Source organism: Pipistrellus kuhlii, unplaced genomic scaffold (assembly GCF_014108245.1).
Source record: "Pipistrellus kuhlii isolate mPipKuh1 unplaced genomic scaffold, mPipKuh1.p scaffold_m20_p_2, whole genome shotgun sequence".
Classification (NCBI taxonomy): Eukaryota; Metazoa; Chordata; class Mammalia; order Chiroptera; family Vespertilionidae; genus Pipistrellus; species Pipistrellus kuhlii.
Window position 1 is genome coordinate 73,533,574 of NW_023425515.1, and position 27,144 is coordinate 73,560,717.

General features: G+C 37.3%; 1 protein-coding gene across 2 annotated transcripts in view; it reads right to left on the bottom strand.

Annotated features, from left to right (window-relative positions):
* Positions 1-27,144, bottom strand: part of EPHA6 (EPH receptor A6) — an 874,394-nt gene that overhangs the window by 305,138 nt on the left and 542,112 nt on the right. For both annotated transcript variants that reach the window (XM_036445896.2, XM_045584048.1), the window contains one exon: positions 21,292-21,454. In XM_036445896.2, the coding sequence (XP_036301789.1) occupies positions 21,292-21,454 (163 nt within the window). The remainder of the gene's footprint in view (positions 1-21,291; positions 21,455-27,144) is intronic.

Genomic DNA, 27,144 nt, shown 5'->3' on the forward strand with positions numbered 1-27,144 from the left:
ACAATTGATCAAAGCTCTACAAAACAAGACAACCTATTCCATTTTGTGCAAGTACACTTTTTTTCCACAGCTTACCTGGAAAGCACACTGCAGACCTCTGCAGCTTAATATGACTTTTTTCCATGGGAGCATTACTCCTCGGGTGTCTTTTTGATGACTTGGAACACCTGCTCTGAAAATTGTCCAGGCCACAATCATCTTTTTTCACCATATCCTGTGGTGTGGAGCTCTGCACTTTCAATCTAGAGTGTGCCTAAATGCGGGAGCAGATACAAATCTGTTTCCTAAGGACAATCTTTGCTTTGCCTGCAGCCTAATGCAGTGCAAATATGGGGAGGTTTTATTTTTCCATGGACAAAAATATTGTTTGGGTATCTTGACTTCCATAGTAGAAAGATTTCTGTATTTCTTCACTTTATTTTCAAAGCATTTGCATAGTCTGCCAATATGAAAGTAGAGAATTCACATCCTAAGCCTTATTTAAGACTAACTTCAAAATCCTTAGTCATCATCTTTGAGAATTTCTAATTAGTCCTGTCTGAAATTGTCTCTGCCCTGGAATACTGGTCTCTTAGGCCAACCACATTCTTTCAGGAGTCTGGGATAAGGATTCAGTCAGTTTGGGGCATGGATTAAATGAAGGAACGTGTGAATTTGCAAGCTATGGGGCAGATGGATATCTTGTTCTAAATGGACGTAGATGCAGGTAAAACTGGTCCATAGAGACAGAAATGAGTGAATGGCTGCGTTGACCAAGATTGGCTGTCTTTCATTCTGAGAGCCTTCCACTTTCTTACTTTAGTCCTTTTTGAAGCCTAGGTTTATTACACATTTCCACCGCAGTCCTGTCTGGAAAATTCCTGCATCTCTTTGTTAATCTGGCTCATGATATATTTGATACTTGGACTTAGAGTATTCCAATTTTCAATTCCTGACCAAAGGACAAAACATTTCGAGAATAAATTTGAAGGGTTATTCTTTTCATTCACTTCCTAGTCATATTTTCCCTTTTTGAATTCTTTATGCAGGTGATGTACTAAGCAATCTTTCTTTCTCCTTCCTCTCACTTTCACCCTGGGCACATCATCTTCAGTCAGTGACACTTAACCTTGTATCTGCGTTTACCCAACGCTGTGGTCAGAACACGCCATATGAAACAAAGAAACAAATGTATGCATTTGTCAAAACAACAACAACAGCAACAACAAAACTCTGCTTGAGTCCATTTCCCTCAATGGCCTCTATCTTTCCTACAGCCTTTGTGCTTCCTGTGATGAGGGCCTGGTCACTTCTGCACCCCGGGCTGCGGCCAGAGGCCCAGAGGCAGGGCTGGCACACATGTGGTGCATCGCTGGTCATAATTATCAAATGGAACTCTGCTCCCTCTTGTTGTTGTTTTTTAAGATTTTAAATTGATTTTTATTTTATTTTATTTTATTTATTTAAAAATATATTTTATTGATTTTTTTACAGAGACGAAGGGAGAAGGATAAAAAGTTATAAACATCGATGAGAGAGAAACATCTATCAGCTGCCTCCTGCACACCTCCTACTGGGGATGTGCCCGCAACTAAGGTACATGCCCTTGACTGGAATCGAGCCTGGGACTTTTCAGTCCGCAGGCTGATGCTCTATCCACTGAGCCAAACAGGTATTGGCTTAAATTGATTTTTAGAGAAAGAATAAGGGAGAACGAAACATTGATGTGAGAAGGAAACATTGGTCAGATGCTATTTGTATGCCCCCTACTGGGGATCAAACCTGCAACCGGAATATGTGTCCTGACCAGGAACCAAACTAGCAACCTCTCAGTGCACAGGATGATGAGCAACCAACTAAGCCAGGGCTCCCTCTTGTGTTTATGATCAACTTTCTACTTCTAGCTCCAATTTATTAAACATTTTGTATATGTGTTTTATGCTGCCTCAAATATTTTTAGGAAAAATAGAAATGCAAGCAGAAAAAAAAATCAACATTCTTCGTTAATTGAGCTTTCTGAGAAAGCATCCCAATCAAAATGAAGAGTAATTTAAATATACTAGGATGTAGATTTATTAACATACATATGTTAACATATATTTGGAAAAAGTCAGGCCACTTACTACTTAAAACATTCAGCTTTTTTCGTAGAACATGAAATTTGATGATACCTATAATATTCTATTTCTAATGTGTGATATCAATGACTTAGAAAAGTTTATATATATATATATATATATATATATATATATATATATATATATATATATATTTGCGTGTGTTCTATTAAACAACATTCTTGGTTAAGTAATTTTGGATGGTTAACCCAAAAATCTCATTTATGTTCCTTTTTAAAACACAATACTTATCAAATTGACTAATTAATGTGCTAAGTTATTTTTTTTCCCCTGGCAATGGAGGTGCTTATATCTAGCATCAAGTGAGTTTTTCTATATTGCTTTCCTCTGTAGATTGACAAAAATTATCTTTCTAATTGTTATTTCCCAAACTGAGCTTTGCCATTCTTCCCCTGTCCTGATCTCCCAACTACTACATATAAACTGTGGGAAGCCTTCAGCTAAGGGCATGCATGTGGCTGCTTTAACTATCGTCCCAGGCATAGGCCAAGCAGGATGCCCATCTCTCCTTACAAATGCAAGTCCTTGGGCCTCGGAGGCCTCTGGAGATCACTGACCAATGCAAAGGTACATTCACCCCATCAGTTCCTTATTTACTCACACTTTACCTTTTTTTCCAGTAAAGTATGTCTCCCTCCATTTTAAAAGCTTTAGGGGTGGGGGTGGGGGGTGGAGGATAGGTAACATGAACACAGTTTCATGTTAAGAAAGTTTTTTAAAAAAAATAAAAACTCATTAAATTTATCTTACCTTATTCTATTAATAATAATCTCAAGGGTAATGTAAGTCTGATTATGACTAATATATTTTTACAACCTTTAAAAATACTGCTGAATTCAACTAGAAATAATTGTAAAGGTACGTAACTTTAAAAATGTGTGTTAATTGGATATCTTAACTGCATATTTTTGGTTAATAGAATTTGAAATATATCATCCCAGAGGGCATTTAATCAGGAAGAGAGAGAGAAAATGACAAAAAGACAGCTCGCTGGTTATATAAAGGTGCACGAAGCTCCTAAGATCTATAAATACAAGGAGAAATGAGTCTCTAATGGACAAGAAGTAACTTTCAATGATTTAACACATATGTCATACTCCTGGCCTGTGGGCCACATGCAGCCCACAACAAATATTTTTGCCAATATTCTAATATAACGGGACATAAGAAACATTTTAATAAAATTTTCATAACTTAATTTTTACAATATCCTGTTATACATAACTAGAAGCTCAGTGCAAGAATTTGTGCACAGGTGGGGTCTAGCCATCTGGGGGAGGAGCCATGAGAGGTTGGTTGGCCAGCCCTGCCCCTGATCGGAGTGGGGGGGCTACCAAAGGGGGACAGCTAGGGAGACCCTGCCCCTGGTCAAACCCCCAGTCAGACTTCCAGTTAAAGGGACAATTTGCATATTTGGTTTTTATTAGAAAGGATTATTAATACCAAACTACAATGTTTGCTAATGACTGATTACTATAATCGTGTTACATTCATTTCCCTTTAAGTGCCTTATGCTCAGGTACATCATTTCTCTCCACTAATACTAGCAGCGAATATTTTAGCAGCTGAGTTGTTTGGTGTGTGCCATAGGAAATATTTCAGTTTCAGAGAACAAGAAAAATAGATTTATTTGTGTTATGCTTTTTAATTTTGTGCAGTTATTCAGTGTCTAGTAAGTTAATGTTCAAGAAAAAATATTAATTTTTATTAAAATGTTCTGTTATTTATTTTTAAATATATTTTTATTCATTTCAGAGAGGAAAGGAGAGGGAGAGATTGAAATATCAATGATGAGAATCATTGATTGGCTGCCTCCTGCATGCCCCCTACTGGAGATCAAGCACACAACCCTAGCATGTACCTTTGACTGGAATTGAACCTGGGACTCTTCAGTCCACAGGCAGATGCTCTATCCACTGAGCAAAACCAGCTAGGGCTAAAATGTTCTATTATATTATGTTAACAACTAGAGACCTAGTGCATGGATTTGTGCATGGGTGGTATCTGGCTGCCCACCATAATGAAGGCTGATCAGGGCTGGGTTGGCAGCAGGGAGGGGAAGCAGGAAGTTGGCCAGCTGGCCCCTGTCAGCTTCCATTGGGGTGGGCGACCGGACCCCACCGGTGCACAATCAGGGTAGAGGGCCAGCCAGGGGGAGGGGTCACAGGGACCAGCTGGGGGGAGGGGCCAAAGGCAGTTAGCCAGCAGGTCTGCCCCTATTGGGGTGTGGGGGGGCTGATTAGGAGCAAGCCAGTGGGAGGAAAGGACCATTGGGGGTTTGACCGGGGCCCCGATCGGGCCGGTTGGCCACCCTAGTGTGCATCATAGCGATTGGTCGTTCCAGTCATTCCATTGTTCTGATCACTTGGCTTTTATATATATATATAGATTACTCATTTATTTCAGCATTATTCTATAGAAATAAACCTAGGTTTCTATGAAAATTGAAGCTTTTATTATTTTGTGGCTCACATACACTTAAACCTTGTTTATTTGGCCCATGTTAGCCTTTGAGTTTGACATGCTTGATTTAGAATGACTCAAAAGGTATTTTGAGCTGCTGTTCAGAACATGAGAGAAAAAAGAACACACTTAATGCAATTAGATAACCCCAAGTCTTTTAGATATGTTCCCACTTGGTGCTTTTTTTTTTTTTTTGCTAAGCAACTTGGATTAATTTGTGAAAGGATGGATGGAGTAGCCCTCTTTTAGTCATTATGCAGGGTAAAAATGTGATTTTATGAAAGTTCAATATTCTCAAAACTGTATCTGTCCCATAATTTGAAAAAGTAAAATCCTCCCTCAAACAAGATAGTCTGGGCTTATCACTTAGAGTAGGGGTGTCGAACTCAATCAAAAAAGGGGCCAAAATCTAAAATCCAGCCTAAATCGCGGGCCAAATGGTTTACTGAACAGTCATAAACTGTCATTGTGATGGAAACGCAGTGGAGTGCAGTGATGACAGCGCGGTGCGGGCCACATTGCAAGGCCTGGCGGGATGGATTTGGCCCGCGGGCCTTGTGTTTGACACATGTGACTTAGAGAATAGTATAACGAACTAAAATTCCTGCATTGGGGAGGATCCCCCAGGCCAGCCTGCCCCTCTCACAGTCCGGGAGCCCTCAGGGGATGTCCTACTGATGGCTTAGGTCTGTTTCCCATAGGCAGTGGGCCTAAGCCGCAGTCTGGCCTCCCTCTTGGGAGGCCACCAGGCTGATCAGGGGAAGGCAATGCCCCATCACGCCTCTACTGCAGCCACCACTGACCACTGCAGCTGCTTGATCCTCGGCCCAGCCCTGGCAGTGACAGCTGCTAACTGTGGCTTGCTTGAGCCTCAGGCAGCCGCAGTGGCTTTGTCTGGAAGGATGTCTGGAAGACATCCGCTATAATTAGCATAGTACCCTTTTATTAATATGGATTCCTAATCTAAGCCAAATATAATTTTCAATATTAAGCTAAGTTTGATTTCTCTTTGGACTTCTTATTTCTGTGCAAATTGGTGGAAGAGTTCTTCACCTAATTGTTAAAAAACTTTATAGTGGAATAGGTAAACATAAGTCTTGTCATTTTTACTTAAAAATTGGATCCACAGAAGGTACTATAAGGGAGTTTTCTAGCCAGAATTACATTCTTTTTTTTGCTTTTAAAATTTTTTTTCTTCCTTTTTTATGGAGATGAGTGGCAGTTGATTCACAGTACATGCTCCTTCAAAAATCATACTGGCCTAAGGGAAGAAGTCTTTCTCAGAAGAAGGGTAGTTATTATAATAACAAACACTTTCAGAGTGCTTACACATGCTGTCTGCAGTCGTAGACACTTTCAATGTATTAACCTTTGAAATCTTCATAACAGCCGAAACCTGTTTGGCTCAGTGGTAGAGCGTCGGTCTGCGGACTGAAAGGTCCTGGGTTTGATTCTGGTCAAGGGCATGTACCTTGGTTGCGGGCACATCCCTGGTAGGGGGTGTGCAAGAGGCAGCTGGTTGATGTTTCTCTCTCATCGACATTTCTAGCTCTCTATCTCTTTCCCTTCTTCTCTGTAAAAAATCAATAAAAATATATATATAAAAAAAGAAATCTTCGCAACAGTCATATGAGCTGTAGATGGTGAAACTGAGGCTTAGAGAGGTTAATACCTTGCCATGGTTATGCGGACAGAAGTGGCAGAATCAGACTTTAAGTAGAGACAGCCTAGTTCCAGCGTTTGAGTTTATAACCATTCTGCAATATTGTCTCTTGGTACCGAGACCTTTATTGATTTAAGCATTTAAAAAAAGAAAAGTGGCCTAACCCATAAATAATTTGATTACCATAGAAATGGTAAGGACAGTGGTTCTGGATCCACAGGATGATGTGGTAATGGGACTGATGGCGGTTGCCTGATTTGCCTACTCTGCTGGTTAAGATCTGGTATCCCAGAAGTTCGAGTATGGAGTGTCCTTGGCTGAATCCAGTTCTCCAGTGCGTAAGCCATGAAGGCCAACGCATTTTGGGGAATCCCTCTCACCTTCATAAATCACCTCTAAAACTAAACTGGCACCAAGACTAGCCAACTAGTCTTAAGGGTAAGCTTATAGGCAGGAAGAATAGATGTCAAAGAAAAGAATCAGGAAATGACTTGATTACTATAATAAGATCTCTACATAATAAAGAAGATAATAAAGAATACTGTTTTGTGTTTTAAAACAAGTTGGAAGTCGTATGACAGAATTTTAGGGTTGAAAATAAATACTAATAATGTCAGAATTAAAATCAACTTTCCCGAGCTCTAACTACATGAGTACAGACTGGAAACTCTGCTAAGCACTTTACATGCAGTGAATCATCACGTAGGTACAAGAACACTAGCAAGTGGATGACATTCATATCCTCATTTTTAAGATGTGGAACCTGAGGCACAGAGTGGTTAAGTGACTTATCCAAAGTCTGATACCTACACGTGATAGGGTCAAGATCTAAATCCAGGGTTAAGTCCAAAGGTTCAGTTTTTGACCAAAACTATTCTTCACTAGTTTTCTTCAGCTGTCTCTTTATTTGCAGAGTATCTGTCAAGTTGAATTGCATGAATCAGTTGCTATCATGAAGAATTTCCTTGTTCTTTTTGCTTATTTATATCCTTCCTTTTTTTCAAGGCTAAGTTTAAATCCCTCCTCCATGAGGTTTTTGCCAGCTGCCTTGCTGGCAGTAATAATTAGGATTACAGTGATAGTTAACATTTAATGATCACATTAGGAGGTAGGCACTCCCTATCCTCCTCCTCAGCTTCGCGCTTCTCCAAAGCACCTCTCATCATCTATCTGATGGGTGGTTTCCTGGGACACAGATTCTGCAATGGAACTTTGCAGGTAGTTTTATTGAGGAGTCACCTCAGCATGGACATGTTGGGAGTGAGAGAACCAAAAATGAGGAAATGGAGCAGTTGAACTGTGACATGGTAACTGCAGAACCTCAGCAGACATCAGGGAGTTCGGAGCTGAGATGGCCCTTTGGAGTTCCCTGAATGAACAATGAGGCTAATCTTTGTACCTCACCTTGGCCAGCCTTGGATTCTGCCCGGCCCCTGGGGAGAGGGGCTGACTGAGCATGCAGCCCCTTTTTGAGCCAGCAATGTCTGGGAAACAATTCAGTAATGAGCCTTCAACGGCAGCACTCCCATTAGTGAAGAGAGTGAGTACCTGGGTCCTGAAGGGGGGGTCTAGGTAACATAACATCCCTCTGTAGCTTTTATTTGTTTGTTGTTTTCCTCTCTCCTCTCTAGAATGCATTCTCTAGCATATGAAGGGTCTTTGTCTATTTCTGCTATATCCATAGCAGGTAGAACAGAACTTAGTACAGAGTACAGACTGGGTTCTCAAAAATATTTGTTGAATGAATCAGTGTACACACAAATGAATACATTTCTAGTTCACTGATGAGGACACTAAAGCCTAAACAGACTAAACTGCTTTCTGTAAGTCTTACTACAGAGGGGGTAGTCTGGCCTAAGTCCCTAATCACTTTGCTAGGAACTGCCCCATTTTCAGAGCAAAGGAAGATAATTTAGCTCATTTCCTTTATTTTATTGAGGACAAATTAATGTCTAGAATGAAGAATCCTCATAAGCCAAAATACCAATTGAGTCGTCTAATTGAATATATCATTTGCCTTTACCTATTAGAACACATGTGTCAAACACAAGGCCCACGGGCCAAATCCGTCCCACCAGGCCTTGCAATGTGGCCCGCACTGCGCTGTCATCACTGCACTCCGCTGCGTTTCCATCACAATGACAGTTTATGACTGTTCAGTAAACCATTTGGCCCGCGATTTAGGCTGGATTTTAGATTTTGGCCCCTTCTCTGATTGAGTTCGACACCCCTATATTATAACATACAACCAAGTAACCGAGCCTGGGACAAGCCCCATGACACCTTTGTGTGGCAGAGTAGTTGGTGTCTGACTTTGCTAACATATCACCTTTACCTTTATGATATCTAGATTCACGAGATTTCCCAGATAACTGACTTTCTAGGACTTCTGAAACAGACCGATCATTGTAAAGCGTTTGAGATGCGATGGCTGAGCTCCCATTCCTTAGGAGGCTCAGTGAGCAGGCTATTTTTCACTGTCTTCCAAGTCCAGAGACCAAATATGAACTGTCAAGGAGAAATATGCAGGCTTCCATGCTGGCAGAGAGCAGGCATGTGTTAGAGTTTAATAATTTCCAAGGTTCCAGCACCTTCGGTAGGTGAATCCTTAAGGCCAAAACTGTCTCTAGGGAGTTTTGAAATTATGACAGCAATCCGTGTGACAATGAAAAAGATACTTGGGAGGTTTTATTTTTAGTGTGAATAAAATGAAGGTGAGGAAATAATTATATGTGTTGGCAATGGTTCCAGAGAAGTCAGTGATGGGAAACTACTCTGACTTCTTGCCTGTCTCCAAAACTACAGGTAACTGGAAGAAAACAAAACAAAACAAAACAAAACAAAACAGAACAAAACAAAACAAACCCCCCCCCCCAAAAAAAATTAAACTAAAAGAAGAAAAGAAAAAGAGAGAGATGGTTTTAGCCACAGTAACAAGGTAAGTGATGGCATTGCAGGGCCTCTGCCTGAGACTCCGGCTCTTGTTTTTACTTTTTTTTTTTTTTAAATATATTTTATTGATTTTTTACAGAGAAGAAGGGAGAGAGATAGAGAGCTAGAAACGTCGATGAGAGAGAAACATCGACCAGCTGCCTCTTGCACACCCCCTACCGGGGATGTGCCCACAACCAACGTACATGCCCTTGACCAGAATCGAACCTGGGACCTTTCAGTCTGTAGGCTAACGCTCTACCACTGAGCCAAACCGGTTTCGGCCAGCTCTTGTTTTTTGTACTGAGATCACTGCCCCCATCACTCCTTACCCCCACCTGCCCTTGTCCTCTGAGGAAACTGCTTGGTCTCTAACCATAGTGTCTATCAGGTCACATGGAGGGCTTGTGCTAACAGAATCTGAGACCCACCTCAGACTTAGTAGGTCTGGGGTGGGGTCCGAAAATTTGCATTTTTAATATGTTGCTGATGTTTCTGGTGCAGGGCCCACATTTTGAGAACCATGGATCTAGCCTTACTGGAATCCCTTCAGTTACTAGAAAGTTCCATACTCTCTTTTATCTCCACTCCTGCACCCATGCACCCATAAGAAGAAAAGCTCTCTAATACTCTTACCCCATCTCACCCTCCATCCCTATCATTTTCATGGCCAACTTTTATTTAACTTTAAAGTCTCTTTTGATGTATCACTTCTTTTCGGAAGATTTTCTATTCATGCACCTTATGACCATTTCTCTGAATTCTTTCTCTGACAGGTTGCTTGCCTCCATTCATTTACTTCCTTTCCTGGTGATGCCTCCTTTTCTTTCGTATGTGGGCTATTTCTTTGTCTCCCCATGATCTCTCCTCCGGGTGTCTGGTTATGTAGTTCTCCCTCTCTTTTCCGTGGAGAGGTGCAGAGCTCCTCCGAATCCATGTGTTCGCGCTGCTCGGGGACCGGTGTTCCTGGGTTCGCAGCTGTTCGCTGGGTGGTGGCATTGTAGATTCCTGGGACTTTTAGGCTCCCTATAACATCCACACTCCCCTTCCTGGAAGCGTTTTTAGATGATAGCTTGGGTTTTTCTCTTTGTGTTCTCAGAAACACCACACATAATCCTTTATTATAATCTTGTTTAATTTTCTGAACCTCTCATTAGCTTTTGTGAAAGCAGGACATACATTTATTCCTCTTATCTTTGAATCCCCAGTGCTTGCCTCTATATCTGGCCCATCCATTAATATTTTTTTTTTATTGAGTTAAGGATTAAATAAATAAACACAACATTCTTCTGCTGGTTTTCACTGTTGCTGCTTCCTTTCAAGTGTCCTTCACTTTCTCTCTCATTATGTCAAATTTCAGAACAAAATTTATTAAAAATAAACCCTGTTCATTTCCAATGATAAGAACTCATGTAACAATATTAAAAACATTGTCAATTTCATTTCAGAATGAGAACAGGAAGTGTATATACAGAATATATATATATATATATATATATATATATATATATATATATTAACTTCAGTAAGTAATATTGCAATGTTTACCTTTTACAGATCTGCCAAAATTGATGTTGAAGAAAAAAACCATTTAGTCTTTTCTGGTTTTGTATCCAGCAAATATAAGATAACTACTTAATTTAAAAATAACTGTAGTGCAAGGGCATTTTTTAAAGGATGCTCAGTTTTTCAAAAGCATAAAAGGATATAAAATTCAGTTTGTGTGAATCAGCTATTTTATATCCGAAGGTAAAGTTGCCATATTCTGCAACTTTGCCTATCGTTACAGCACAGTAATGTGCTCACGCATGTCACTCTCTGGTTTGTGCACACACAGCTAAATCTTTTAAAAGGCTTCTGCTATTTTGCCAAGGATTCTTGTTGCTCAATTTAAATTCACTGAAATACTATTTCTGTTGAAAAAGTAAAGTGTAATGCAACTTAATTCTCATGCCTCTTAATTCTCCACACAGGTCTTGGTGGAACTGACTGGATATTTTTTATAAAATCTGTCTATTCAGTATTGTGACTTCACAATGAGATACAGCAAAAACAGACTCCTTGCACTGGGGTAGCACCAATTTTAAAGATGTTACATTAGATAAATTAAAATTATTTTTATTTTATACTGTTCCAATAAAGATTCAAACTATGTCTCTGTTTTTATGTAGGCAGGTAATATTTAGTATTTATGTATTTTGTATAACATACTTTTCATCTGGCCCTGACTGGTTTGACTCAGTGGATACAGCGTCTGCCTGCAGACTCAAGGGTCCCAGGTTTGATTCCAGTCAAGGGCATGTACCTTGGTTGGGGTCACATCCCCAGTAAGGGGTGTGCAGGAGGCAGCTGATCGATGTTCCACTCTCATCTCATCCATGTTTCTAACTCTCTATCCCTCTCCCTTCCTTTCTGTAAAAATCAATAAAATATTTAAAAAAATACTTTTCATCTGACTTGGGCATTTTGACAACTCTTTTGTTGATCTCTCAAATATTTAAGCTCTGGATAACAACAAATTATCATGTGCATAGAAATCAATTGGAAAGAGGAAGTAAAGCTGGGAACCAAGGCCCTGCCTTGCATCCTCCTGGCAGCCTGTAACTTCCCAAAGGATAATACATCCAGCATCATGCTTTCTCCCTTTTCTTCCAGGAAGCTATGTTTCTCCGCTAGCATCACTCTACAGCTAGCTGGAACTCCCCTACTACTCTAAGACAGGATTTCAGAACTAACCACTGAGCAACACAATACTCCTAATCCTGTCTTGAGTTTACTAGTAGTTCAGGGTTGTGCAACAGATGAAAGGGGAAGGTTAGCCATAATTAAGAATCACACCAGCAGTTATGAATAGGCTCTGTGTGATTATATTGAGATTAGGTATTTTTTCTTCACTTTGACCTTGATGCTTTTCTGACAACTAAAATATGCTGTTTAAAAAAAAAAAAATTTCAAATTATAAGTCAATAAAGCTGATTTGTGTCATCTTGAGACAGCGCTAAATCGTCAAGTATTAATGTTTTTCCCTAAATTTGGAGCAATTGAAATGTCTAAGAAACATTTTTGCTCTCTAGAAGAATTCAAGGTTGTAAAGTCAAACAGCTTGACAGAAAAAGTCAGGCAATTTATATGATGGCTGATAGAAAAAATCCATCTGATTTAAAATCAAGTCAATTTAAAATTAGACTTTGAGAATGACATAAATAAGGAATTCTTATAAGAGTCTCTAGAGTGGTTTAGTGGTGAGTTTCTTCAAGACAGAGAACATAAATTATTTAACTCTGTGTTTTTTTCTCTCCAGCTTTATTGAGGTATAATTGACAAGTAATAACTATATATATTTATGGTGTACAACATTGTGTTTTGATAAAAGTATTCATTTTGGAATTATTATCATAATCAAACTAACATCTATCACCTCATGTAGTCGTGTGTGTGTGTATGTGTGTGTGTGTTTGTGTGTATGGTGAGATATTTGAGACTATTCTCTTACCAACTTTCAGGTATACAATGCAGTATTAAACATAGTCACAATAGATTTCTAGAATTTATTCATCCTGCATAATTTGGCCAGCATTCGTCATACTGCTATTAGTACATGCACAAAATAAACAAATAAAAACAACATACTGAAGATTTATAGGTAGAATAAGAAAATATATATAATTTGTTTGAAATAACAAATACACATTCATTGAATATTTACTGGATAACGTTAATTCATGATGTTCATTGAATGTCTTCCAATTGTCAGCCACATGCAAAGCAATGTTGGAAGTTAAAAATGAATAAGAAATGGTTCCTTATCTCAAAAAACAAAACAAACTTCCAATCAAGTGATAAGGGCTTATATCCCAAAGAAGTCATGTTTTTGTATATGTTGCTGTACCTTACTAGCTTAAATTAAACCTATATTCTGTTTTAAGGTTTGTTAGTCCCCTTTTAGATATGAGCCAAATTATAACACTGCACTTTTTACACGTGCACGTTTTACAAGTCTAAATGCCTGGGAATAGTTAATGATTTTCTTTTGAGATCATTAAGCAAAATTATGATCTTTAATATTTTTCATATTAAAGACTTCAACCTGTCTTGCAGTACACAAAACTGGTTCCCATCATTTAAATCTTTATTTGAACCAGGCAAAAGTGAAGTGAAAAAAAAATTTTTTTGTCAGTGCAAAAAAAGGAGACTTCCATTTTCTATGTAAATAATTATTCTTCATCAAGTCCCTGCACATGTAGGTAATCAGACTAACTGCATGATTTTGCCCCTTTAGAGCATTATACTGGGTCTACTACATGTGCATTAACCCAGAAATCTGCATTAAAACACCCATAGTTTTCTGAAAATCATGTATGGTGATTTATAAATAATTATAGTCTTCTGAAAAATATGTGTGTGTATTCAAACACCCATTATTTAAATAAGAAATATAATTTGTTAAGGGAGAGTAAAGAATTGGAGGTAAGAATAAAAATTACTCATGAAGAAAATGAGAAGTAATGACCACGCTGAATAAGAAAAGTAAAAACAATGAATGGATAGAAAGGGAGCTTCCTGGTTCTGAGCATTTGCATGAGAAGGGCCTGATGTCATGATGTCCCCGTTTCAACACTTACTAGCTGTGGGAAGCTGGTAAGTTACTGAACATCTTTGTGCTTCACTTTTCTGATCCACAGAATGGTTAAATGCCTTAGTAGCCCTAAAGAATAGAATGGTGCTTGAATCATAATTAGAACTCCAGAAATATTATCTGTTATTATGAAATCCTGGTGTTAGACGTTACGTTAAACTTCTATCACAACCTTCTAAATAAAAAATAGGTATTTCCCTTATGACATGCTGAACAAGTATCCAACCATCTTCAGCACAAATTCTTATGAAGGTTCTTTAATACCTCATAAGGTAGGCTAATTTACATTCAAGCAATCTAACTGCTAGAAAATCCCTCTTTCCCATTGATGTTTGCATTTTAGATGGCTAAGGCTGACAACATTGAAAGTGTGCTATTGACTAGAGATTATTTGAGATTAAAGTCTTATGTTCTGGAATCCATCCTCCTTTAGGTAGAATCATAAATATGAAATTTGCCTTCTGCTTGATTAATTAACTTTTTTATTACTCCATCGGGGTCAGCTGGTTCATGCTTCACTATTAATAATTATTTCAAATTTTCTGACTGCAGCTAATAATTATCTAGCTAATTTTACTTTAAGTAATTGTACAGATTGTATTCCCACCAATAAACTGGATCAAACATAGAGGGTTTTTTTTGTTTGTTTGTTTTTTGTTTTTTTTAAAAAAAGATATATAAGGAGGAAAACATGTTAAATAACAAAAATGTCATTAAACTCTAACAAAAATGCCCCCACATTTTAGAATTATAATTAACTTGTAATTAAAATTGAATGCATCATGTTTCTACGTGACTCAAGCCAGTTACATCTTGTTACCCAAAACAACATTGCTTATCTGTGGCAAATAAAAATATTTGATTCTTTCTTCTCAGACTGGTAGGCAACATGTCATTTCTTCACATTTTAGCCTTTGGAAAATTATGTGTTCCTTATTTGTTTGATTAACTGCATATTGAAAACTATCGATAATTATGTGCAAGAAATCTTTTGAGACACACACAAAAAAAATAGGCTATAGTTCTTGACCTCAAAATGCTAACAATTTAGTAAAGAATAAAGCCCTTGTACAATAAAACACCAGAGAAAGTCTGTGGAAAGATTGATGCTCTCTTAGACTGATGAGAACCCTTCAGGAAAGGCGGGCGGTGTGTGAGCTGGACTAACGGTTTGTGTTGTGATAGGTTTCTGACTATAGCAGTTGGAAACCATAAGAGAGGCTTAGAAGTAAAGATTAAGAATTTTTTTTTTGGCCCAGCTGGCATGGCTCAGTGGTTGAGTGTCATCCTATGAACCAGGAGGTCACGGTTCAATTCCTAGTCAGGGCACATGCCTGGGTTGCAGGCTAAATCCCTGATGGGCGTGTGCAGAAGGCAGCTGATCAATGACTTTCATTGTTGATGTTTCTATCTCTCTCTCTCTTTCCCTTCCTTTCTAAAATCAATAAAACTATTTTTTAAAAAAGAATTTTATTTTGTATAAAGCACCCGTACATTTCTCAGAGTATTGATATATGTTAACTAGAGAGAAGTAGGGCAGTAATGATTCAATTTGGATTAGACTGAAGGGAGACTTGAATATTTATTGAGAATTTAACATTGTATTCAGTAGAAAAAATACACAAAGATTTAGAGTTTAAGTATACAAAGTGGAGCATATATAAATTAGTCAAATGGAGACCTAAAGAATAGATAATAAAACAAAAACTACAGGTACAATTTTGGTCCTAATTTTCAAGATCATTTCCCACCTATAAATTGTTAGAATTAATCAAATTGCTTAAATATGGAACCATAGTAAAAATTACTAAGTATTATAAATGTTTTTTAAAAAATAATTGATTAAATTCATTTATTTATACCCACATAGTTTTTGTATAATTGTGTAAGACATGGCATAAGATTCTATTTTGAAATACCATGATTCAGTAGCTTACAGTTAATGGTGATCATGATGATTTTTGTGTGGTATTTATTTTATGTGATGTAAATCTAGTCTATAGTTACCACTTTTATAGGTACTACAAATCTAGTCTATAGTTACAACATTTGAAAAACATATTGTTAAATGTTGACATATGTGGCTTTTGTGTTGCAAAATGCTTTATGTAGCTTACAGGTAAAAACCTAAATTTACATGCTGTTAAAATTTAAGGTATAATTAATCTTTCCAAAGAAAAGAAATGCATTGCTTATTCTCCAAGATCATTTGAATAACCATTAGGCAATGAAAGAGGTAAATTGCTAATTATTATCTGTAAAATTCCAGTTTTCTTTTAAATAATTGGTTTTAAGCTATATATCCTACTCCCTTTTGATAGTTTCACAAGTTCTTTTCCAGTATTTAAGAGAAATGTTCAAGTTGTCTGAAGTCTAACAGGATATATTTTATTTTGGTTTTGAAAATGCATTCATACAATTATTTTATCTTATTCTAAAATATATTTGAATCCTATATAATAAAAGCTTAATATGCTAAGTGTCTGGTCATCTGTTCATCCATTCAACCAATCAAAGCATAATATGCTAATGATATGCTATGGCCAATCAACTGCTCACTATGACATGCACTGACCACCACGGGGCAGATGCTTGTAGGTTAAATTGCTGCTGGGCTCCAGATGATCAGGACTGGGCAAGATGGCCAGACAAGACATGGATTCCTCCTACAGTCCCTCCACAGCTAGCCAACCTCCCTAACCCTCCTAGCCCCAATTGTGCACAGGTGAGGTTTTTTGGCCTGGCCTGTGCCCTCTTGCAATCCAGGCTGAGGGATCCCCCTTGCTGCCCCGAGTGCACAAATTTGTGCACCAGACCTCTAGTATTAGAGAAATCTGGTAGTATTTTAAATAAGAACAAATGTTTGACTTCCTTATCTATAAATTATTTGTATTACTTTTTAAAATATGTGTGGTATAATTTTAATATATTATTAAAGATTAAATCAAATATAATTTAAGCACTTTATAAGGATATGGATATAATTATTTGCCATGTAGATAACTTTTTAACTTTAATTCTCATCTTTTTCTGCATTGGACAAAAGTACATTTTCTCCAGAAAATAAGAAGAGAAATAACAATTATGGAGCTGTTAAAATTTCCTGTTTTTTCATCCTTTTAGTCCAAAAGGAGCTGTATTTAACATATATATGTGTGTGTGTTTGATACTTTGTGGCATAATATGAATTTTATTTTCATTTTGCAAAAATTCTTATATTAGACAGCTTCTACCTACCACTTATCTTCCATCTATCTTTCAAGAAGATACAAATAGAATATTTATATATTCTTATTTTCTTACTACTGATTGTGTAGTTAATTGTTATTTGACAAATTATACCCGGGAATCAATTATAGTACCTAATATAAAAGCTAGTACATAACAAGCACTCAATGAATGGTGTTAGTGGACATAATATTCAGCTATATTCTCAGTACAGTGAGAGATTAGCAAACATGAAATATCAGCATTGAAATACAAAAAGTCTTTTGTGACTATAGATGAGTGAATATCTATCATCTATCTATCTAGCTATCTATCTACCTACTTACTACCTATCATCTACCTATCTACTTACCTCCCTACCTACCTATCTACCATCTATCTTCCTATATCTATCTCCATTTATACTACCAAAATGAGGCTGTTTTATAGACTTAGTTAGCAAGGAAGCCAATAGCACTAAAGTGACTTTTTAAATAATGCTTGCAGTCATAATTAGTAACTTTTACATTTGTTAGCTGGTTTTCATTAGCATAATCTGATTCTGGAAATACATTCAACCACTGGTCTAAAAGAGCAAGAGAGGTCACCATAGTGACACCATGATATCACTATGTTTGTAGAGCACAAGTGTTAAGAACATGATGGATTTGAAAAGAAATTATATCATATTCTATGTTATTGTCTTACTAGTTATGAGCAAACTAAAAGTTTAAACAAGTAAAATAGTATGGCTAAGAGAATTAAATTGTAAACTACTTCATTTTGCTTAATTAAAAAATATTGAACCAGGCCATTAAACGAGAGAGTACCTAAACTCTTCTCCCCAACTCACACCCCATCTCTAGGCATCCTATTAATAAAAGCCTATGTGGTCATGATGCCCTCATACCATGAGGAGAGATCACCAGGAGGCTGTGTGCACAGCTGGTGTGCATGGGTGGGCGGGAGCTTGACACTGTGTGCGCTGCCACAGCTCCTTGGCTCTGTGGGATGAGGCCAGTCCCACGGCTCCATGTGGTGTGTAGGCAGGTCCTGCTGCTCTGGCCTACCTCTTTAGAGCAATCCATCAAGTAGCCCCAGATGGGTGGGCGGGGCTACCTCTTTGGGACGATCGATCATGGGCTCCCACACTCTGAGAGGTCACAGGCCAGGCTAGGTGTCCCCTCCTCCCAAGTGCACAAATTTCGTGCACCAGGTCTCTAAAATATATATATATATATATATATATATATATATACACACACACACACACACACACACACACACACACACATATAGCTAAGTAAACAGAATATACACAAGATAACATAATAATAAAGTTGACATTTTAATAGTTCAGGCACTATTTGAGAAACAAAGCCATAAAAATTTAAAGATGAGTTAGGAGGGTATAAAGAGAAAAAGACTGATGTAGTAGATTGGACCTATATAATTATACTCCTAAATTTATAGTAAACCTATTCATATCCTACTATGACATTATTCATTGAAATTCTCTTTTGGATATAGACAACAGGCTTTGAAAATGAAATTTAAAGCAAACCAGATAAAAAGTGATCCTTTAAATGACTTTGCCTTAGGCTGCAAATGGATTTGGGAGCCATTTTATGTTCTCAAACTCCAGGTATAGACAAACACCTTTCAGATACTTCTCAGACACTCCGTCTCTTCCAGGGTCTAATAAAAGTCACTTTCATGACATTTATAAATCAGTAATTGGAACGTGGCTTTTGCTGTCTGCTGCTGACTTTATCAGATGGTTCTAGGGTTCTAATCCTTCACTTCCACTGATTGCTTATCATATCTGAGGAAAGCTACTTAAGTTTCTAAAAATAGATATAATCTTGTGAGAACTGATATGATAATTTGTGTAAATTGCTCAGCATAGCCTACACCTGTTACTGGTCACGTTGCTGCCTGATTAAAATCCTCCCATGATTCCTCAGTGTCTTCATAAGACCCAATATCCTCAATATGGCCGGAAGAGCACCTGCATTTTGGCCCCTGTATAAATAACTCTCCACCTTTAGATCCTACCACTTTGCCTTCCAGGTCTCTTCACTGTAACGATACCAAGTATTTGTTCTTCTTCAATTTTTCATGCTGTCTCAGGCCTTAGCACTCTTGCTATTTCTTTACTACTCCCCTTTCAACAATGAGCCCTCATTTCTCATCCTCCAGGAGTCTTTCATGAGCCATTTGTGCTGAACTAGGGCCTCTTCTCTATGCTCTCAAAGCACCTTTTACATATCTCTGTGGTAGTACATGTCATACAATATTGCATTTTTCATTTTCCTTTCACAAATCTAAATTATAAATTATGTGAAGGCAATAGCTCTTATTATTATTTATATCCCCAGAACTCACTCAGAAAATGGCACATATGTAAGTGTCCTCTACATTTTTTTTGCCAAAAGAAGAAATATTGCACTGGTGAGTAGAGGACTTTTCAGCTAAGGAATTTCAAAGTACTTTCTTTTATATAACATTGACAAGTATAAGTTGAAATTTAGAATTAAAACCAAATCAAATTTAGATCAGACCTTATTGTTTTCTTATGAGTCTGAATTGCCTTGTCTAGACGTGCCAGATGAACACAAATGACTAATTTGGCTTTGGGACTGAGTTTGTCTGAGAGTGCATTTCTAACTCAATGAAATAATTTTCAAAATGTCATACTTTTCAGAAGTCAGGTTAATTTCTTCCTATGTAAAATAAAGTAAGAAAATTGGGTGCAGGGAGGAAATAGATATAGCTGTGAGAGTACAATAATGAGACTTTTCCCTGGAGCAAACTTGCCTTGAGTTGCATCCTTGGCTTTATACCTAGCCTAAGTCTTGACATGTGGTCAGAAAAAAATAGTCAACAGATACCCAACTTATTTGGGTATTTTAACATTACTTTTTTTTTATTATTATGGTTTGTGATAATTACACTCTTGTCCTAATAATTTCTAACTTGAAAAGACAACAGCCTCCAGTGGGATTATAAATAACTACCACTGATATTAAACATCCAGGTTATAAGTATTCTTTTTATTCATTAGTTTACTCTCCCAACAGTGTGTTCCTTCTTAATTAAACAAGTTAGTGCTTTTTTCACTCTTTTGTTAGATATAGTTGGACCAAAGAATTTCTTATGGATCAATATTGCTCATCAGCATAAAAAAACAAATGAAACATTCGTTCCATCACAGAATTTGAAACCCAAGTAGCTTCACTTTGAGGAAGTGATAAACCAGAGAAAAACTGTAGCCTAATTAGTGGTCTTATCATTAGCATTATTAATAATTCAAATGAAAGAATATTTCATTCTTTCAGATAATGGAGCAATTAAGAGTACAGACCACCACTTATTACCAGTTGCATGAATCTAAACAAATGGCTCAATTTCTTTAGGCTTTTGTTTTCTCACAAGTAAAATTAGAAAAATAATACTTGTCTCATTGAAGGGTGAAAGTTTAAATGAGATAATGCATGTAAATACTTCACATCATTTCTGGTATTTTTAGAGGCTCAATAAGTGGTAACTATTATTGCCATTATTCATAAATAATTTTATAATAAATTCTCTATTCTTGAATTCTTATCAATGATGATTAGATATTTAGACATTTTTCTAATCAAGAACATTACAAGAGCCACCCATGTACAAAGAGAGGAGTAAGATGAATATTAAAGCCCAAAAAAGAATTCACTGGTAGAGGTGGGCTTAGAATGAGTAAGACATTTCAACACTACGTTACACAATGTTGAAATAGCTCAGTCCTTCATCTCCCATTTCAGTTGTCTATGTGTTGGGTCCATGGAACTAATTTGAATTTCTAATTAAACCCATGCATCTACATTTACACTTATAATATGCATTTCAATGGTATAACTGGATAAGCCAAAGCTGTATAATATTGAAATAACTGCTAAATAATTTTCTGTGGCTTTATTCTCTCCCAGATTTTCACTAGCCTCATATTATGATGCCAACACTGATGACCATTTAGGCTAACACCACTTACCTACTGAGACTCAGTGTAAGTGATGAATTCTGCATGAAGAGACTTATTGGGGTCACATTACATGGATACCAGTAAAACATTAATTAACCTGGCCATGTAACCATGTGCATTAACAGAATCCTGTTTGATAAGACTATTAAAATTTTGGGATATCAGATTTTTAACTATCAGGACATTTGATTTCCACTATGGGAATGGTACTAAATGAACATCTAACTCTATATCCTTGTGTGAAACTTACTTTCATCTCCTGTTTCAAATTCAAACTTCTGACTGTAGCCACTGTATCCTGTGGTAGTTCTCACTCGAATATGAAATATGTACTTGGTGGCGGGCTTGAGACCTGTGATGATGACACTGGGGGCCTTGGACCTCGTGGAGGAATAGGTGAGCTGCTCATGCTCCTAGGGACAGAAAAGAAGAAAATGCAAATGAAGCAACTATTCTACTTTTTCCCAGAGACATACAAAGTTAAGCTGAGGAATATGCCCAGAATAGCAAAAGTATTGATTAAAAAGAGGTATAATTATGGTTTTCCATAATTTAGTCTTTAGTTATTTATCATGAGGATACATATGATATGGTCTTGATTTAGAACTTTATTAAGAAGGATGATTAATCTTATATAAACTTCACTTGTGTTCTCAAGTATTTGGACTTCTGACTAAACTCTGAGGCATGGTGGTGTGAGAGCACGTTTACACAGAATGGCAGCTGTATCTTGAGCAAAATGGTCACATCAGATCAGCCCACAGCAGCAGAGAGCTGGGAGTGAGGGTGGGAGAAGTCAAGTGCTCGCTATTCACTTCTACCCGCAGGTAGTGCCAAAATGCCGGCGCTATCCGTGGGTAGACCTGTGGGTGAAAGGGAACATAAATTAATTGCTTTTTAAAGTTCAAAATCTTTTATCCCAAATCAATTGCTTGGTCCTGAAACTCAGTGATTCCCCAGTACCAACAACGGAACACATGAAACCATAAACATGTGCTGTCCCAGACACCACAGTTTATTTTTAAAGATGTACAAATCACATAGTGACTGTAAGGTAGATTTAAAAATAGTGTGCTCCTGAAGGAGTATGAAAGGCTTAGCACATTTTTGGAATCTTAGGCAGGCCTGGAGGCTTGGTTTCCCAGTCACCTGCAGTTAACTGCCAAACTATGTCTCCTCACTAACAGCAGATGGAGTTGCTGCGGCTGACAGAGTGATCTAGCCTGTCAGGGTTTTTTTTTTTGTTTTGTTTTGTTTTTAATGATTTCCACCTAAGAGCGGGGTATTTAATTTGACCTGTGCATATAAGTGACTAAACAATATGCTGCTGGTGAGAAAAATTAAACTTTATACTGTTTTTATATAGTGTTATCCTATATAATGAAAGCCTAATATGTTAAATGTCCAGTCATCCATTCAACCAATCAAAGCATAATATGCTAATGATATGCTAAGACTGCTCAACTATTTGCTATGACATGCACTGACCACCAGTGGGCAGATGCTCTGAACGGTAGGTTAGCTTGTTGCTGGGATCCAGCTGATTGGGACTGAGCATAACTGGCTGGACATACCCTGGAGCCCTCCTGCAGTCCCTCCCCAGCTGGCCAAACTCCCGTGTCCTTCCCCGGCTCTGATTGTGCACCAGTGGAGTCCCTTAGCCTGGCCTGCGCCCTCTCACAATCCGAGACCCCTCGGGGGATGTTGGAGAGCTGGTTTGGCCCAATCCCGCAGGCCAAGCTGAGGGACCCCACTAGTGTATAAATTCAATCACTAGGCCTAAAGTTGTTCAATAACTTTATAATTACATTTTATAACGTATCTAAAAAAATGTATTTGTATGAACAACTCGTTGCAGTTCATAGGTCAAATTAGGCCATGGGTCCTTAAGTTAATTAGGCACTATTTTTATGATTAATATGAAGATAGAAGTTATCTCAGGGATGGAAGTGACTTTCAAGGTCATTAACTGAAGCACTCCTTCAATGCTTAAATTCTATCTATAATATGCCCATCAAGATTTAGCCTTTTCCTGAAAACCTCTTGTTCAAGAGATATTCCCAACTAACAAATGAAGTTATAAAAACCTATACACGTGTAGAATGTATCAAGCTGCATTTATTTGCTTGTGATGATTTAAGATTTAGAACTATGAAAATTCTTTCCCTTCAGCTACTTTTGAGGAAAAAACATCCTTATCTTAAAGATCATTTAAAAATTTTATGGCTTTATTTGTCAGAATCGTATATGCTACATGGCTATTTGGTGTCTGGATGAGGAAATGAATTTGCCCTACACCCCCAATAATAGAACTGTTTATTAAACATGAAGAACAAAGAAAATATGAGTTAATAACAGCAAATTTCAAATAAAAAGGTAAAACAGACAAATGTCAACTTATATTTATCTCTAGGTAGTTTTGAGATTAGAAAGTAAATAAATACCCACCTAGCATAAAATCCAAGGAAATAAAATCTATGAAAACATTGATGGCAGCAATCATCTGCTAAGGGCTTACAGAAGGATTTTCTAAGATCAAGTCCTTTAAACTTGGAGTATAAAACCCATATTATTGAAAAAAAATGTATATTATCTCTTCTAGTAGAAGAGATAATATAATTTCTGGTGAAATTTGCAAAATGTTTTGGATTTTTTCTGCCTCACATACAAGAAGAAAAGACTCCATCTTTCACAAAAGTTTTTGCAACATAAGAGTTATGGTACATTTTGAAGTGATGACTGAGAGAAGAATTTTAAAGCACGAAAAATAGAATTTAGTCTTATCCTCGTGGAGAGAAGATACAAACTCAAAAATTTGCTCTAATGATCTGTTATGTCTTTAATATATAGTGCTGTTTTGCTGTTTTTAAGATGTAGAATATTTTATTTATTTTTTATTTTTAAATATATTTTATTGATTTTTCATAGAGAGAAAGAGAGAGGGATAGAGAGTTAGAAACATTGATGAGAGAGAATCATTGATCAGCTGCCTCTTGCACACCCCCTACTGGGGATGTGCCTGCAACCAAAGTACATGCCCTTGCCGGGAATTGAACCGGGGACCTTTCATTCCTCAGGCCACGCTCTATCCACTGAGCCAAACCGGTCCCGGCTGTTATGTCTTTGTTGCTTCACCAAAGCATAAGGGAATAGTAATTTCTTACTTAGTAAAGTTTCAGGGAGGAGAGGGCACGTTTTGCAAACAGTTTTTTGCATTCCTGCTGTTAGATACAAAAGTGCATTTGTAGCTACATCCCTGGAATAAAAATCCTCAAGTAGGAAGTGTGCCTATGTGTTTCCTCAGCCTGAATCACATCTTGCTACCTCTGAGCATACTGAGGAGGGGGCTCAGAAGGCAGCAGGCACAAAGTTCCTCTTTCCAGTGTATACAGCCCTGTCTCCTCCTGGTGTTTTCAAGCTCTTGGGAAACCAAATTAGCACTTACCCGTGACAAGCATAGGCACCATTGTCCCAGAATTGTGGCTAATTGACTTGTTGCTGACACATCAACCAACTCCAGTTCAATGTAACTGATACCAGGAAGAGACTATGCTTTGCCACAGAGCCACCCAGATTCTTTATTCATCCTGGCAGGCTGAATTCCGAACATGCTTGAACAGGGTGTGTGTGAGTCTTTCTGGAGTTTGCCATAATGGAATGGCACATACATCTTCAACTTTGCTAGCAATACATTTTACTGGTCATAAAACTCTCATATGTTTTTTTTAAAAATATATTTTATTGATTTTTCACAGAGAGGAAGAGAGAGGGATAGAGAGTTAGAAACATTGATGAGAGAGAGTCATTGACCAGCTGCCTCTTGCACACCCCCTACTGGGGATGTGCCCGCAACCAAGGTACATGCCCTTGACCGGAATCGAACCTGGGACCTTTCAGTCCACAAGCCGACGTTCTATCCATTGAGCCAAACCGGTGCCGGCTCTCATATGTTTTTTATGTTTGTTAAATCCACAGTAAAAATCCTCTGCTCGGCCTTAATATTATTTCTTTTTGTATTTTTTTTTTCTTTGTCAAGCTTTCTAGAAGTTTGAGTCAACTTTTGGCTTTGTTTAGCTCTCTATTTCTCTATTTCCTACTATGTTTAATATCTGTTCTTACCATAAATTGTTTTCTTCCTTCTATTTCCCTTCTGTTGATTATGTTGTTTTCTAACTTCTCGTGTTTCACCCTTAACTCATTAGTTTTCAGTACAGTAGACCCTTGAACAACGAGTTTGAACAGGGCAGGTACTCTTATACGTGGATGTTTTCAATAAATATACAGTCGGCCCTCATATCCTGATTTTTGCAACTGTGGATTAAACCAAACATGGATTGAAAATAGTACTTTTGATCAGTGGTTTGGAATCCTTGGAGTTAGGGGGCCTACAGAATACATTCTCCTATAGCATTTTAAAAAAGGGCTTTGAGCAATTATGGATTTTGGTATGTATGAGAACCTGGAACCAGTCCCCCGTGGATACCAAGGAATGACTGTAATTAAGTTTTCGGAGAGTCAAATAGGCAAATTTTCTCCTGTCCAAGGGTCAGCGTCTCAAATCCCCAAGGGTCAAATGCATGCATTTTCAAATACATAAGTCTACAAAATCAAAATACTGCACTATTTATACTCCATTAAGTCTTTATATGGTATTAATATTATTAATACTTTCTTAATATATTATTAATAATTTCTAAGAATTTATTAATTTCCAAAAATCTATGATTTTTAATTTTTGTGTGGCAGATCCAGGATTATTATTCACACAGGTTTATGGGTCAGGGCAGGTTGTCAAATGGCATAAAGTGAAGCTCCAAAGAAATAACCTCATGGGTTGCAAAACCCACCAGCCTGTGGGCAGAACAGTGGATGCTCATTGCTGAGAGCACTGCTGAGAGGTCTTCTGCATTGATGGATGTTGAAAGTGAAGTAGCTTGTATTACCTCTCCTTGGATGATAACACAGATAATAACACTAATTTTGAATAAAAAATTTAATAACAATGCACTTCAGTATACTGTTACCTATATTATTTCCTAAAATAAATGCATGTACTAGTATAATTCCTGTATATGTATCCACATATATTAAAAAACAGCTCAGAAGCAAACTGTATGGACGTAGGACATTGTTAAGTAGGAGACACAGGTATTGTTGTCTAGAGATGTTCACCTTTTCTTATGGCTCTCTTCCTGGGGGCAGACGCTGCATTTAATATCTTTGCTCCTTCCCAGCTGACAGAAATCGAGGCTTTTCTGAGAGTCTAATCTTACTGTCTCATCAAACCTTTCTTTTACCTAGAATTCTGAATCTAGCTTTATCTCTGTAAGTGTCTATTCTTCACAGTAACTAAGAGATGCTCTTACTAGAGTCTGGGCCCTGTTAGCATTCAATCTGAAACTGTAACAATGAAGAGAAAGGCTCAGATTCCCAGTTTTTATGGCTGTTCCTTGCTACAATGAGAGGAAACATGGCACATATAAAGAGAAGGCAGCATGTAGAGAATTCTGGATTGGAGTTATCTTTTTTTTGGTCTTGATCTTGGTCCTAGTTCTGTTATGTACTTTGCTAAATCACCTTAAAGATTTTGATTTCCTGGTATAAAAAATTCATTTATTTCATACACATTCATTGAATGTTCACTATGTGTAAGACTCTAGGGTGCCTAGTAGATTTACCTTACATAATCACCGAAGTTCTACCTAAGCAATTAAATTCTATATTTTTATGTGAGAAACACAAGTATCCTCTCCTCTGTTATGACTCATTCTCATCATCCCTATCTTACTCTCTTGAGTTCACCATTCTCAGTTATGGAAGTAGATTCAACAGGTATGCATAGTGGTTATCTTTTAACTCCTTTTCTTTCTCTTAAAGTCTTTGGATCCAGTGGAATTTTTATAATATATTACCTCTTTGTTTTATACTTTTAATTTTAAATTAATAGAATTATATGTATAATTAAAATTATGTTGTAGCCTATTTTTCTTTTTCTTTGTTTTAAAATATATTTCTATTTATTTCAGAGAGGAAGGGAGAGGATATCTCCTCTGGGGGATCGAGCCCACAGTCCAAGCATTTGTCCTGACCAGGAATCAAACCA